This window comes from Aulonocara stuartgranti, assembly GCF_965226115.1.
Source record: "Aulonocara stuartgranti genome assembly, chromosome: 14".
Lineage (NCBI taxonomy): Eukaryota > Metazoa > Chordata > Actinopteri > Cichliformes > Cichlidae > Aulonocara > Aulonocara stuartgranti.
In genome coordinates this window covers 20,645,274-20,657,670 of record NC_138950.1, presented here as the reverse complement: position 1 = coordinate 20,657,670, position 12,397 = coordinate 20,645,274, and the positions used below count along the sequence as shown (strand labels likewise).

Here is a 12,397-nt window from a genome sequence, read left to right as displayed (position 1 = left end):
CTAGGATGATGTCGGCATAAATGTGCAGTCATATTCGTTGTGTTCCCACTAGTGCTTTCAGGTTAATCTCGTTGAAATGACCTTAACGCCACAACATGGCAAATCTCCGTTAACGAGCTACCGCCGATCACTCCGTGCATGGGGCTAGACGGCCAACACGTTAACGAGCTAACTGCGCTAACACACTAGTTCACACCAATGTAATTGAGCATTGCATGGCACATTCAACATACTGTTTTACTTTAGTCCATGACTCGCTTACCTTCAGGGTCATACGTCACATGAAAACCAAAATAATTCCAAATGCCAGATCTGAATGACGTTCAATTTGCCTGTTGCAAGGAGAGCTTAACTTCTGTCTCGCTAGCTTGCCCTGCGCTCTTCCTTCTGACTATGCTGTCTGTGTTGAGCTCTCAGTGGATCTGCGCTCGACAGTGCAGCCTAGGCGGAGTAGTCGAACACAGATTCACTGAGCGCTCAACACAGACAGCATGTCAGAAGGAAAATTGATAAAATAAATTACAAATGTTGTATTGTTCGATACATATGCGTACCGAACCGAAAGCACTGTATCGAACGGTTCAATATCGATACGAATATCGTTGCACCCCTAATATTTATTTATATTGGCTACAGACTCATGCTGCAGAGATGGCTGCAGGAAGTCTGTGCTCAAAGTCACAAGGCACAACTCTGTGTACATGCTGATTAATTAGTATAACAACATTTTATTAAATCTGAATTGGTTCAAGATGTTAGTATTTCCGTGTTTCTGTGTGCGGCAATGGAAAAATGTTCATCATGACCAAAGTTTTTTTGTCTTTGCTGTTTCGACCGCTGTTTGTCTGCATGCCAGGCGGGGCACAGCCTCAACAAGCCACACTTTCGAGCAAAATACTGGCAAGGAAATGTTGGCTGTCCTTTGAGTGAACCTCCCAATTGTCCACTGTTATCCCAAACCCAGGTGTGTGGGGATTTCAAGGTAAGGAAAATACTAAACAGTACAAGAAATGCTTCTTGTACCACCTTAAATAGACAGTTCTAAAAGTTTGAAATTGAGGCTTGATATAAATGCTAATACGAATACAGGGATAATGTAGTTATTTCAAGATCCTTTCTCATTATATGCCTTAAATTTAATCTGACCTGATAAGAAGCATGTATCCTGGTGTCCCCCCAAGAGAGATGATAAAGGAAGTGATGACAGAGAGAGCCAGGAAGTACGGGAACATCCTGTCACAGTCGTCCTTTTGAGGGCAGTGACCTGTACTGGCCGTATAGTTACCAGCCACACCGACACAGGAACAGTTAGAGAAGACCTGGAGAGACACGCATATTCCACACATATGACCATATAGCTAGACACAGACAACTACAGACAAATTAATGGAAAAACCGTGTGTGTGTCAAAGCATTGTTGCCCAACACCTTACTGAGATAGAGGGAGTTCAGAGAGGGTTTTCCTTTATTTTGTCACTAGCCTGTATGCATAGAATTGCAAACTACATTTATATACAAATCAAAAGATGATAGTAGTCTTTCATGTCTTTTTTATAGGAAAAGTGCAGAAAGATTTTGCAAAACACGAGGTGCAAAAACAATGTCGCTGTATAAAAATACAATAAATAGTGAGAATTACCATTCAGACATACTGGCACAGGTCATGTTTAATGGAAAAAGTGATACACGGCATGTTATTTCTCAAATACAACCCCTGGGACAATAACAGTGCTATGTGCATAAAAGTGGACACTGTTCAAGTCAATATTCAGTTATTGATTTGGGATGCTGCACAACTCTGTCCATGTTTTTTAGATGCTGACTTTTGGCTTCCTTATGCTGACTTCCAGTAGAACAGATTTTAACATTTTATTACTTGTTTTTAAGTCACTAAATGGACTTTAGCATCCTCTTACCTTTCTGGACTTTGAACTATTCCTATTTTAACTATTCTTAATAGATCTTTAAACACAGAGCAGGCCAGGCCTTTGCTGTAGTCAAACCTAAACTTTGCAACAGTTAGCCTCTTCAAATTAGCACCTCTGCAACCCTTGAGATGTTTAAAACTCACTTAAAGACACGCCTTTACTCACTAGTGTTTAATTTTGACTGAGTTTTGACACGTTTCTTTTCTTTTTGGTTCTTGCTTTTCTTGTTATTTCTCTATTTCCCTGCTGTTTTATTCTATTTAGCTGTAAAGCACTTTGGCCAACCTGTGTTGTTTTAAAATGTGCTAATAAATAAATTAACTTGACTTAACTAACTTGTCGCAACATTTTTACACCATAAGACAGTTTTAAGCAGTTTAGTAAATCTAGCATTAAACTCCCTCATTTTGAATTTAGCTGGTTTAAATAAAACTCCCTTACTGATTAACAGAAAACTTCAAACCAGTACAAAAAAGCACAAGCCTTTAGTCAATCAAACTTTCTTTAAATAAAGACAATCATATACAGGCAAATAATACCCAGGAAGTAAGCAACCAAATTAATGTAAAAGATTGTGTACAGCGATTTAGAGAGGCTGCCTCCACTGTGTAAGGAACTCTCTGGCCTAAACTAAGTGGACTATTTCCTGCTGTGTGCTACATGTTAGAAAAAGGAACAGTGGAAAATATCCAAATCTAATTCTCATGAAACTCTCCAAGGTTCACATGAACCTTGGAGAGCCCACACAGCCAGTGCTTGAAAGCACTGGCTGTGTGGGCTTCCCTTAAAGGCCCTCAGTCACATGCTTGCTCCCTAAAACAGCACTTAGTCATCAAAACTGTGAATACCCTTTCTTGATATCTGCACTAATCAATAAATAACAATTAAAGTAGACTTATCATAATTAATATAGTTTCACAAGGGCGGAGGATCATTTAAACACTGCCAAAGGTCTGCGCATGTGCAAGTCATCACCAAAAGCCGAAAGCATGACGTCAAAGAGAGGGGATTTCCTTAATATGGTCAGAGTGGCCTTAAGGGGAGAGGAGCTAAAATTGCCTATTTCAGACAGAAACATCCATGAATGTGAATCATGTAAAGTTAATTTAATAAAGTGCAAGAATTAGCATAAAAAGTCCCCTTTTAAAAACCTGCCATGAGCCGTAAAGACCGACATAGCCTGGTTCCAGATCACTGATCTGCTGCCCACGTTTGAGATTTTACCAGCAATTCAATTTGATGCAATGAAATTAGTGTCTTATTCTTATTTTTTATCTTATATTGGTTAAGTATACAGGAATAGAAGATTGTACAACTCATTTTGTTATTTTCTCATATTAAAGCATGTATCTTTCTCTTTAAACCAGCTGTGGGCAAGTTTTACGATGTTTTCTCATGAAAACTGTATTCATTCTCACAATGGAGAATAAATGAATGCACAGTCATGAATGAGTGACAGAAGATCTCTTCTCAGTAACATTTAGTTTAAAAAAAAGAGAGAGAATTATGCCTTGAAGTTCACGCCAAATGACTTTTATGGCAAAACAGTGTGTAATCCAAATGAAACGTAGAAACCCACTTCCGAGAAAAATGCATGTTTTTCTGAGCCAGCCAAGGTTACGCAGTTGGGATATAAGACTACTCCAAGTTTTAAAACAGACGAGACACTAACAAAGTTTTTTGCCTCATAATTTCCAACCGATTCTGGTTGTACAGTATTTACTTTCTGAGCCGCTTGTAAACTTACTGTGTTTTTTCCTGAGCCAGCAGAGGTGGTGCAGCCAGCCAGACACGGAGAAACATATGTGATGCCGTTCTCACCGCAGACTGGGTCCCAGTCGCTCGATGAACAAACGCACTTTGAGTTGCAGTCTGTGAAGAGCGGGTGCTTATCATACGATATCTTTTCGATGCTGGAAGATAGATGATAAGAAAGAAGTACAACTCAGAAACAAATACACTTATTTACAATTTTGTATATATTTGATATGGATTTTGAGTTTCTAGGGATACATTAGACATACGTTATCAAGGTGATATGGCAAATTTGTTAGCAAAGTGCAGCATATTCAGTCACTCTTCCTGGCCTACAGACAAATGTAGGTCAGTTTTTTTGGTGGATTTTTTGGTCCATCATCTCCTGAGAGGAATATCCTGCTGTTTATTTCCTAAATCGTCACCACCTAGTTTACACAGTAAGATTCAGACTATATCTTGAGCTCAGACTGTTAAGTAAGCTGCAGATTTAATTCCCACAGTTCTCTCTAGATTCATCACTACAAGCAACCCCCTTTTTATACGGTGACAATGTAATCTGTAATAAGATGAAATATTACTGCTTCAAATAAACACAGTCAAACGTGCATATTTCCAATCATCAGTGTCTTCAAAAATGACTGGCGCCAGAGCAATCCTCATTCATTTATGAAACTAAATAAGCAAGTTGCTGAGCATTAGGAAATTCCATATTTTATTTACCGCATGCAGTGTTTGGTTTTTAAATTGGTTTTCGAGCTTCGGCACATTCGCTGCATGGACTAATTAGCACGCTGCACCCCTCTGGCTACTTTTAACTTTTCATCTCAGCAGTGTCACTTCAGCTGTGTCTGAATACTGACATGCATTATTAGGCAAACCCAGAGGATGATTTTGTGTTGGTTTCAGCTTGTAATCACCTACTGGTTCCCAAATATGCTTAACAAAAGGGTACCTCGTGCTCCTTTATATGCAGCTCCATGGAAATGTTGCCAGTTCTGCTTAAATATGAGTCGACATCCTCATGATTAAATGGACTTTTATCATACATTTTCTTTTTTGAGAAATCCTCTTTTTTGAGAAATGCCAAAAAACATAGCAATCAACTCTGATGCATGATATGAAACATTTAAATAATGTGTTGCTTTCAGCCACCATAGTGAGGAATCATTCAAATATTAGATGGCTAACTCTGCTGCGTTTAATAGTTTGGAGGAAAAATAAATTTTCCAAACAAGTAGCCATTAACCTCGACACATCATATAATCGCCTCTGACTCACTTGTCATATGAAAGTGTCACCCCGGCCACCTTGGCATTCTCACAACTCATTGCGAAGAAGAACAGTGACAGGATGTAACCTATAAGGGATGTGCCAAAGGCGAACTTGGCTGCTCCCATGATGTTCAGCTTCAGCCTCTTCATCAGCAGACCTCCAGAAAACATCCCCAGTGCCACAGCTGGGATATTTATCACACCTGAGATTAAAGGAAACAGCAAAGCACATGATTAATTAGATGCTGTTTAAAAGGCTAGATGAGGATTCGAACAATGAATGACGGTAACATTTTAAATTTTTCATCAAAGCTTCACTATTGTTTTTCAGACACCTGCTTATCCTACCTTGCAAGTGAGGCAGCTCCGGAGGTAAAATAACCCTACACTAGTTCCAAGTTACCATGATCAAAAAAGAACCCTGCTTTTTATCTTTTTATAGCTTTATTTAACATCAATGTGGAGACATGGTCTTTTATCTATATCCATGTCATTAGCTCTGGTCACTAATATTACATTCTCTTTCATATGCAGCCAGTCTGGTCAGCACAGGCATCTCCCTTGATGAGACCACATGAACCTAGATATTTTCATTTTACGCTATGAACTTCATTAGATATTTTATTTCATGTGCAAAGTAGTTCTCATATTCACAAAGCTCCAGTCTCTGCAGCTGTGGCTGTTAGTGGATTGAATTAGAATATAGCTAACCCAGCTCTCCTTTCTCTAACAAGATCCACTCCCTGAAGTTCTATTTCTGCTTCATCCAACAAATGTAAAAGCGAAGAAGGAGGAGGGTAACGCTGAATGGACAGAAAGCCCATAAATCTGTAATAATTACCATGTTAAACACATGATTCCTGCATTATAACGCCGTTTCCATACTTGACGCCAGAATTCATTTGATCAAACAAGGGACGTCCGAGTCCTTTTTCTCCCATACAATATGAAACAAGCTGGAAAGCTTTCCCTAGTCGTCTGTGATCATTTTCAAGTGTAACACACTAATAATTTATATAACGGCACAATGTTCATGAAACATGTACCATACCCATCAGAAAGTTGGCCTTTGAAGCTGATTGTCTGAAGTGCTGCTCAATGTACTTGGGCTTGTAAGTGACCATGCCGATGAGAGAGTTCAGCTGAATGATTGTCACGCACAGGTAGGCCAGATAGACTGGGTGTGCCAGCAGCGTTCGCAGGGTTGGAATGAAGTCTGTGGAGTCAAAAATACAGATGAGTTAAAATTCATTTTAATTCAATTTTATTTATATAACACCAAATCACAACAATAGCCACCTCAAGGTGCTTTATTGTAAGGCAGGCACCCTTCAATAATACAGAGAAACCCTCAGCAATCACATGACCCCCTATGAGCAAGCAGTTGGTGACAGCAGGAAGGAAAAACTCCCTTTAAGCAGGAAGAAAGATCCTGCAGAACCAGGTTTAGGGAGGGGGACAGTCATCTGCTGCGACTGTTTGGAGGTGAAGGTAGGAAGACAAAAATATGCAATACATACAGTATATGGCTAAAAGTATTTGGGTCGCACCTCTTTGAATTCAGGTGTTTTCTGTCCCATTACCACAGGTGTTTAAAATCAAATTCCTAGCTGCGCAGGATGCATTTAGAGCCTTTTTTGAAAGAACCAGTCTTTTTAAAGAGCTCGCTGGATTCAAACGTGGTACTGTTAACATCTCCAAACCTTCTCTGCCATTAACATCAGCACAAAATAAGCAATAACTCTCTAAGTCGTGACATAAAGCTGATTCAGTGTCTTGATGATGTAGTGGTGAGCTGCACTGTATAAATTCATTTAGTTTTCAAAGGGATAATAAAGCTGTGCAAGTGAAGTTTTGATAAGAGCCTCCACTTTTTTTATATTGTACAGAGTGTACATTGTCGGCATATTGATGTAATATGCCAAAAAACATAGCAATATGCAAAGGCAGTGATGCATCAGGTACACTATATCGCCTCAACTATTTTCTCATCTACCTTCATACACATATGAACTTAAGTGATTATTGTGTTTTGTGTGTGTGTGTGTGTGTGTGTGTGTGTGTGTGTGTGTGTGTGTGTGTGTGTGTGTGTGTGTGTGTGTGTGTGTGTGTGTGTGTGTGTTATGCTATGTGGTTATTATGATACTGGCCCACCCTTTGCAGTTATAACAGCTTCAACTCTTCTGGGAAGGCTGTCCACAAGGTAAGGTAGTGTTTATGGGAACTTTTGACCAATTTTCGCTGATATTGGACGAGAAGGCTTGGCTCGCAGTCTCCGCTCTAATTCATCCCAATGGCGTTCTGTCAAGTTGAGGTCAGGACTCTGTGCAGGCATATCTTTATGCACATGTGGAAGGGGCGATCCCCATACTGTGTCCACAAAGTTGGGAGCATGAAACTGTCCAAAATGGCTTGGTATTCTGAAGCATTAAGAGCTCCTTTCACTGGAACTAAAGGGGTAAGCCAAACTCCTGAAAAACACCATAATCCTCCTCCAACAAACTTTACACTTGCCACAATGCAGCCGGACAAATACTGTTCTCCTGGCAACCACCAAACCCAGACTTGTCCATTGTAAGGTGGAGAAGCATGATTTGTGCTTCCAGAGAACGTGTCTCCACTGCTCTACAGTCCAGTGGCAGCAAGCTCTAGACCACTGAATCCAACAACTTGCATTGCGCTTAGTTATGTAACCATGGCCATGCAAACCGATTACATGAAGCTCTCTATGCACTGTTCTTGATCTAAGCTGAAGGCCACATGAAGTTTGGAGGTCTGTAAAGATTCACTCTGACCTGAAATTCGGTGACCTCTGCGCAGTACATGCATCAGCATCCACTGACCCTATTCTGTGATTTTATATGGCGTGCCACTAAGTGGCTGAGTTGCTGTCATTCCCTGGTGGCATCTTATCACGGCAGCACACTGGAATTCACTGAGCTCCTGAGAGCGACCCATGCTTTCACAAATACTTGTAGAAGCAGTTTGCATGTCAAGGTTGGTTTTATACACTTGTGGCCATGGAAATAACTGGAACACCTGAATTCAGTGATTTGGACAGGTGAGTGAATACTTTTGGCAATATGATGTATAAGCAATTCTTCATCTAAAATGCGGCTTGTACTCACTTTAACACAAAGAAAATGTGTTATTACTGCAAGTTTGTGAAGTGTTAATCCCAAATACAATGTGCTCTGAGAAACATTGTTTTCCACATATGACATATATAAAAACATCACACCCAATAACCTATAGACTTCCTTACCTTTGGCCATCTCTATAAAGCTAGTGTGTTCATCTGCTGAGTACTTGTGCTTCAGAAGGGGAGAGCCTTTGATGAAATTCGTCTGCTCTGGTGTGCACTTCTCTGGGACCTCTGGCCTGGACACGGGTAGTGAGCGGGGCAGAAACCAGAATGGGATAGCAGAAAGAAGGGTGATAACCCCAGCTATGAGGTAACCCAGCCACCAGGCCCCCACCCAGCGGGAATCTGATGGCGTAATGGTGATGGTCTCTATGTTTTGGAAGAAGATGAAAGTTAAGTAATGCTTTCTGAAAACAAGGTACATGTATTATTCATTCTACTAGTTTTCTGATTTTCATCTATTCTAAGCACTCAGATTGTGTGTCCAGTCTGAAAATGACGTACTTTATGGTACTGATTGATATTTTTACTCAAGCTATTTTTTGTTGGGGTTTTTTTTTGTTACTTTGTTATGAACATGTATTATGCAGCATAGGAAAACTATAGAAACTAATGTTATTTTTTTAGATTAAGAATAATAATAACAAAATCCAGTGCCGACGAACACGTGTTTACTCCTTTGTGTGTTTTTAATTGATCTGAAACTCTATATTTTTCTTCTCCTTTTTTTGTTAAAGGCTACTTTCCTTTTAGCTTTTTCCTGCTGTCCCCTTTTCTTTGTTCTGTTCTGTTCTGTCTCTTTCTCTCAGTCTTTCTCGCCGACCAGAGGGCTTTGTCCCTCTTCTTCCTCAGCTGGCCTCATTACCTAAGTGATGCTAATCCTGTACACCTGCTCTGTTTAGAATTGTGCACGCAACGAATGTGAGCCATTTTTTCCCGATAACATCAGGCCTCAGTTTTATGAATGAAAAACTCTTTTTCACAGCAGATATTTGAGCTCCAAAGGAAGTCAGGCAACAGGTGTTACAAATAACATTAACAATGGCCCTGTTGTATTTAAGTCTCAGTCTCTGTGCACAGTATCAGAGTTTAAGCGTATAAACAATGCATGTGCACAAAAAAGTGGTAATGCAATTTTAGACACTGCTGCTTTAGACATTGCTGCTTTTTCGAAAAATGGTACAGTAACAATGTGGATACTTTAGATCAGGTAAAAATAGAGTTTTATAGAGTGAGCTGCATGCAGGTGAAATGTAAAAAAAAGATTCAGTATAAACCAAGAAATGTAATCCCATGGCTTTTTTAAATTGGCAACTTTTCAGCAATCAGACTTCATTTATAATGCTAATGAGTAATGAGCTTTATAATTATTTAAATTAAGATTTCAGCACAAAATTCAAATTTAACCTTAGCTTTTTTTCCCCCACAGTCCTAAAATTAGCCTAATGTTTCTTTCAGTCTTGCAATTTGAGACCGATTATCTTTTTGACATTTAAAATCGAGCAATAATGCTGATTAGCCATCAGTCTCACAATGTAAGAAACCAACCAAGAGTCTGCTGACTCAGCCTCTGGGGGTGACTGGCAATATTTCTAGGGCCAGAAACTATCAAAAGATTTGCTGACATTTGCTGCTCGTTGTTTACAAACCCTTTTTTATCACTTGTTTGTTTTGAGGTATTAACATGTTAAATTACCTATTTTACACAGTGGGCTTTTTATTTGCATTGTTTGCCTGGATACAACCAAAGCAGCCAAAGTTTGCTCAAACATGTATTGGTCCATAGAACTGAAAGCTTCCAGTGCAGGAAATGTCATCCCTCTGCTACAGATTCTGCTCACTCATATGTAGATATATGTGTAGAAATATTATCACGTTCATCATTTAAAAATAAACATTATAAATCAGTAAAATAAATAGCCACAACCCCAATTGTCTGCAAAGCCAACTGTTCTGCAGTTGCACAAGTCAGTTTCAGTTGCAGATGTTTATCTGGGGGCATTTGTATATTCATTTAACTGTGGAAAAGCATATCAGGCTATGTATGATTACAATTTATTAAAACAGAAAACATTCTGTCTTTTTGTGTACACACAACCATGTCAGCATAGTTTTGTGGATCTGGCCTTAGGACCCTAAACCACAGTCAAATATGATTTATTTTAATGGGTACAAAACATTTTATCCACCTCTAGCTTTTTCCTAACGGTGATGGTGCTTATTATTATGATTTTATTTTAACATCTGACTGTTAGCTGGGGCTCACCCTTTAATGTTTATCAACTCTTATCAGCTATGCTATTGTGGCACCGTTGTTTTTTTTATGATATCAGCAACAATAATTAAACCAAAAGATGAATCGAGGGACTTTTAATATTCCACAGTCACTCAGATAATAATCAGAGTCATGGTGTTAATGGCAGCGATTTGTGTAGACAGTCTAGCCTCATAATAACAATTTAAAAAATGTGTTAGTATGAAACTCACCCATTTTTACAAATCCAATGTCCACATAGATTTTGGCACAAAGGGAGCCCAATAGATAACCAAACACAGGGCCAACCACTGAAATGGTCTGCACACAACCTAGGATGTGACAGTCATGCCAAAAGAGACACATGACATATAAAACAGTCAGATATCAGTAGATGAGTACATTGTGGTCATAAAAGGATAGACATAGTGTGCCAAGAAAATATCCCCCTCATCATTACACCACCACCCTGCTTTCATGTTGTTTACACCACATTCTGACTCTAACCTCTGCATGTTGCACTGGAAATCGAGACTCATTAGACCAGGCAGCTTTTTTCCAATCTTTTGTTGTCCAATTTTGGTAAGCCTGGGCAAACTGTAGCCTCAGTTTCCTGTTCTCAGCAAACAGAAGTGATAACCAGTGTGGTCCATCTCATTCAAGGTTTGACGCACTGTGCATTCAGAGGTGCTCATATGCAAAATTGCCCAGTGACATTGCATACCTTGACTGTAATGGGTGGTTATCAGAGTTACTGTTCCTTTCCTGAAAACAGTTTGGTCATTCTCTTCTGAACTCTTCTGCACATGGTTGTGCAGGAAAATCTCAGCAGACCAGCAGTTCAAAGTCACTTAAATCACCTTTTTTCTCCTTTAGAGAAAATCAGAACTTTCTGCTACCCTCACATTGTTCTGAGCTAATAATGTGTTCAAACAAAGGCTGTGTTAACTATTACATCTGAACTGTAGCTGAGCATTTATTGGCTAAATGATAGGAGCTGCCTCGTTTGTGTGTCTGTCTCTCTGTCCTCGAGCAAGTTTATGCAAAAACTACCAAGTTGAAACTTGTGGAAAGGTGAAGCACGGGCAAAAGAAGATCCTACCTAATTTCGGTGCAGAGGAGTATCATTTTCTGTAAATGTAGAAATAGAACACTGGCTTTGGCATTAGCCCTGGTAGCACATCCAATGCACATAACTTACCTTTGATGCAGTGCAGGTTTACAGTCTAGAACAAGTTTCATGTTCTCTACCTGCACAGACTGTTGCCCATGCCAAAAAGTTGGCACCAGAATTGAACCACAACATGTCTGAGCACATAGTTGCTACCTCTGACTTAGGAACTATGATAAAATGCTGCAGGAAAGTCATCAGTGATTTGCAGATAAAGCCCATAGATTATCTCCCCCATGACTTTCTTCCCACAGAAATAACCAAAACATCTGCTACATATCGTTCAGTTTTCAAATCTATCGCAATGTGGGATTCTCTCTGGTTGTGCATCTGCAGTATGTCAGTCAAAATAGGTAAGAGCAAATGTATCTCTACCACTAGGTGATGTTTTTCTTACCAACATAAAGTGCAGCATTCTCCTCAGTGGCAAAATCATCTATATACGAGATTCCCAGAGGCTGAACAGGTGTCTCTCCAATCCCGCGCAAAACATTTCCAAGGAGCACATAGATCCACATGGACAGGTTGGACTCGCCTTCACAACCTTGAGCAAAAGACAAGTACAATTAGACATATTTCTTATTTACACAAGTGTGTGTTTGTGTGTGTGTGTGTCAGCACAAACCCGAGGCTGGCACTTGAGGTAGTGTACCGTCTTCTGTCAGGTTTGCTAGTGAGTCTGGCCGACACGGAGAGGGGTTAAGAGTTGAGTTCACTACCCACCGCACTGATGTCTCAAACTCATAGCTGTTCACAAAATTCAAACAGTTCAGATCAGCGACAGAGACAAAAATACTCATTCAAACTAGTTATAGCTTCAACTTGTGCTGGGAGGGACGTTTGTACAGTTACATGTGACTATGTGCATTT

At 39.7% G+C, this 12,397-nt stretch overlaps 1 protein-coding gene across 1 annotated transcript in view; it reads right to left on the bottom strand.

Moving 5' to 3' along the window:
• Positions 1 to 12,397, bottom strand: part of LOC309687464 (solute carrier organic anion transporter family member 1C1-like) — a 40,877-nt gene that overhangs the window by 8,373 nt on the left and 20,107 nt on the right. The window contains exons 5-12 of the mRNA XM_082502457.1: positions 12,153 to 12,274; positions 11,925 to 12,071; positions 10,590 to 10,688; positions 8,223 to 8,471; positions 6,009 to 6,173; positions 4,965 to 5,160; positions 3,676 to 3,841; positions 1,147 to 1,319 (exon numbers count right to left, since the gene is read on the bottom strand). Coding sequence (XP_082358583.1) covers positions 1,147 to 1,319; positions 3,676 to 3,841; positions 4,965 to 5,160; positions 6,009 to 6,173; positions 8,223 to 8,471; positions 10,590 to 10,688; positions 11,925 to 12,071; positions 12,153 to 12,274 — 1,317 coding nt within the window. The remainder of the gene's footprint in view (positions 1 to 1,146; positions 1,320 to 3,675; positions 3,842 to 4,964; positions 5,161 to 6,008; positions 6,174 to 8,222; positions 8,472 to 10,589; positions 10,689 to 11,924; positions 12,072 to 12,152; positions 12,275 to 12,397) is intronic.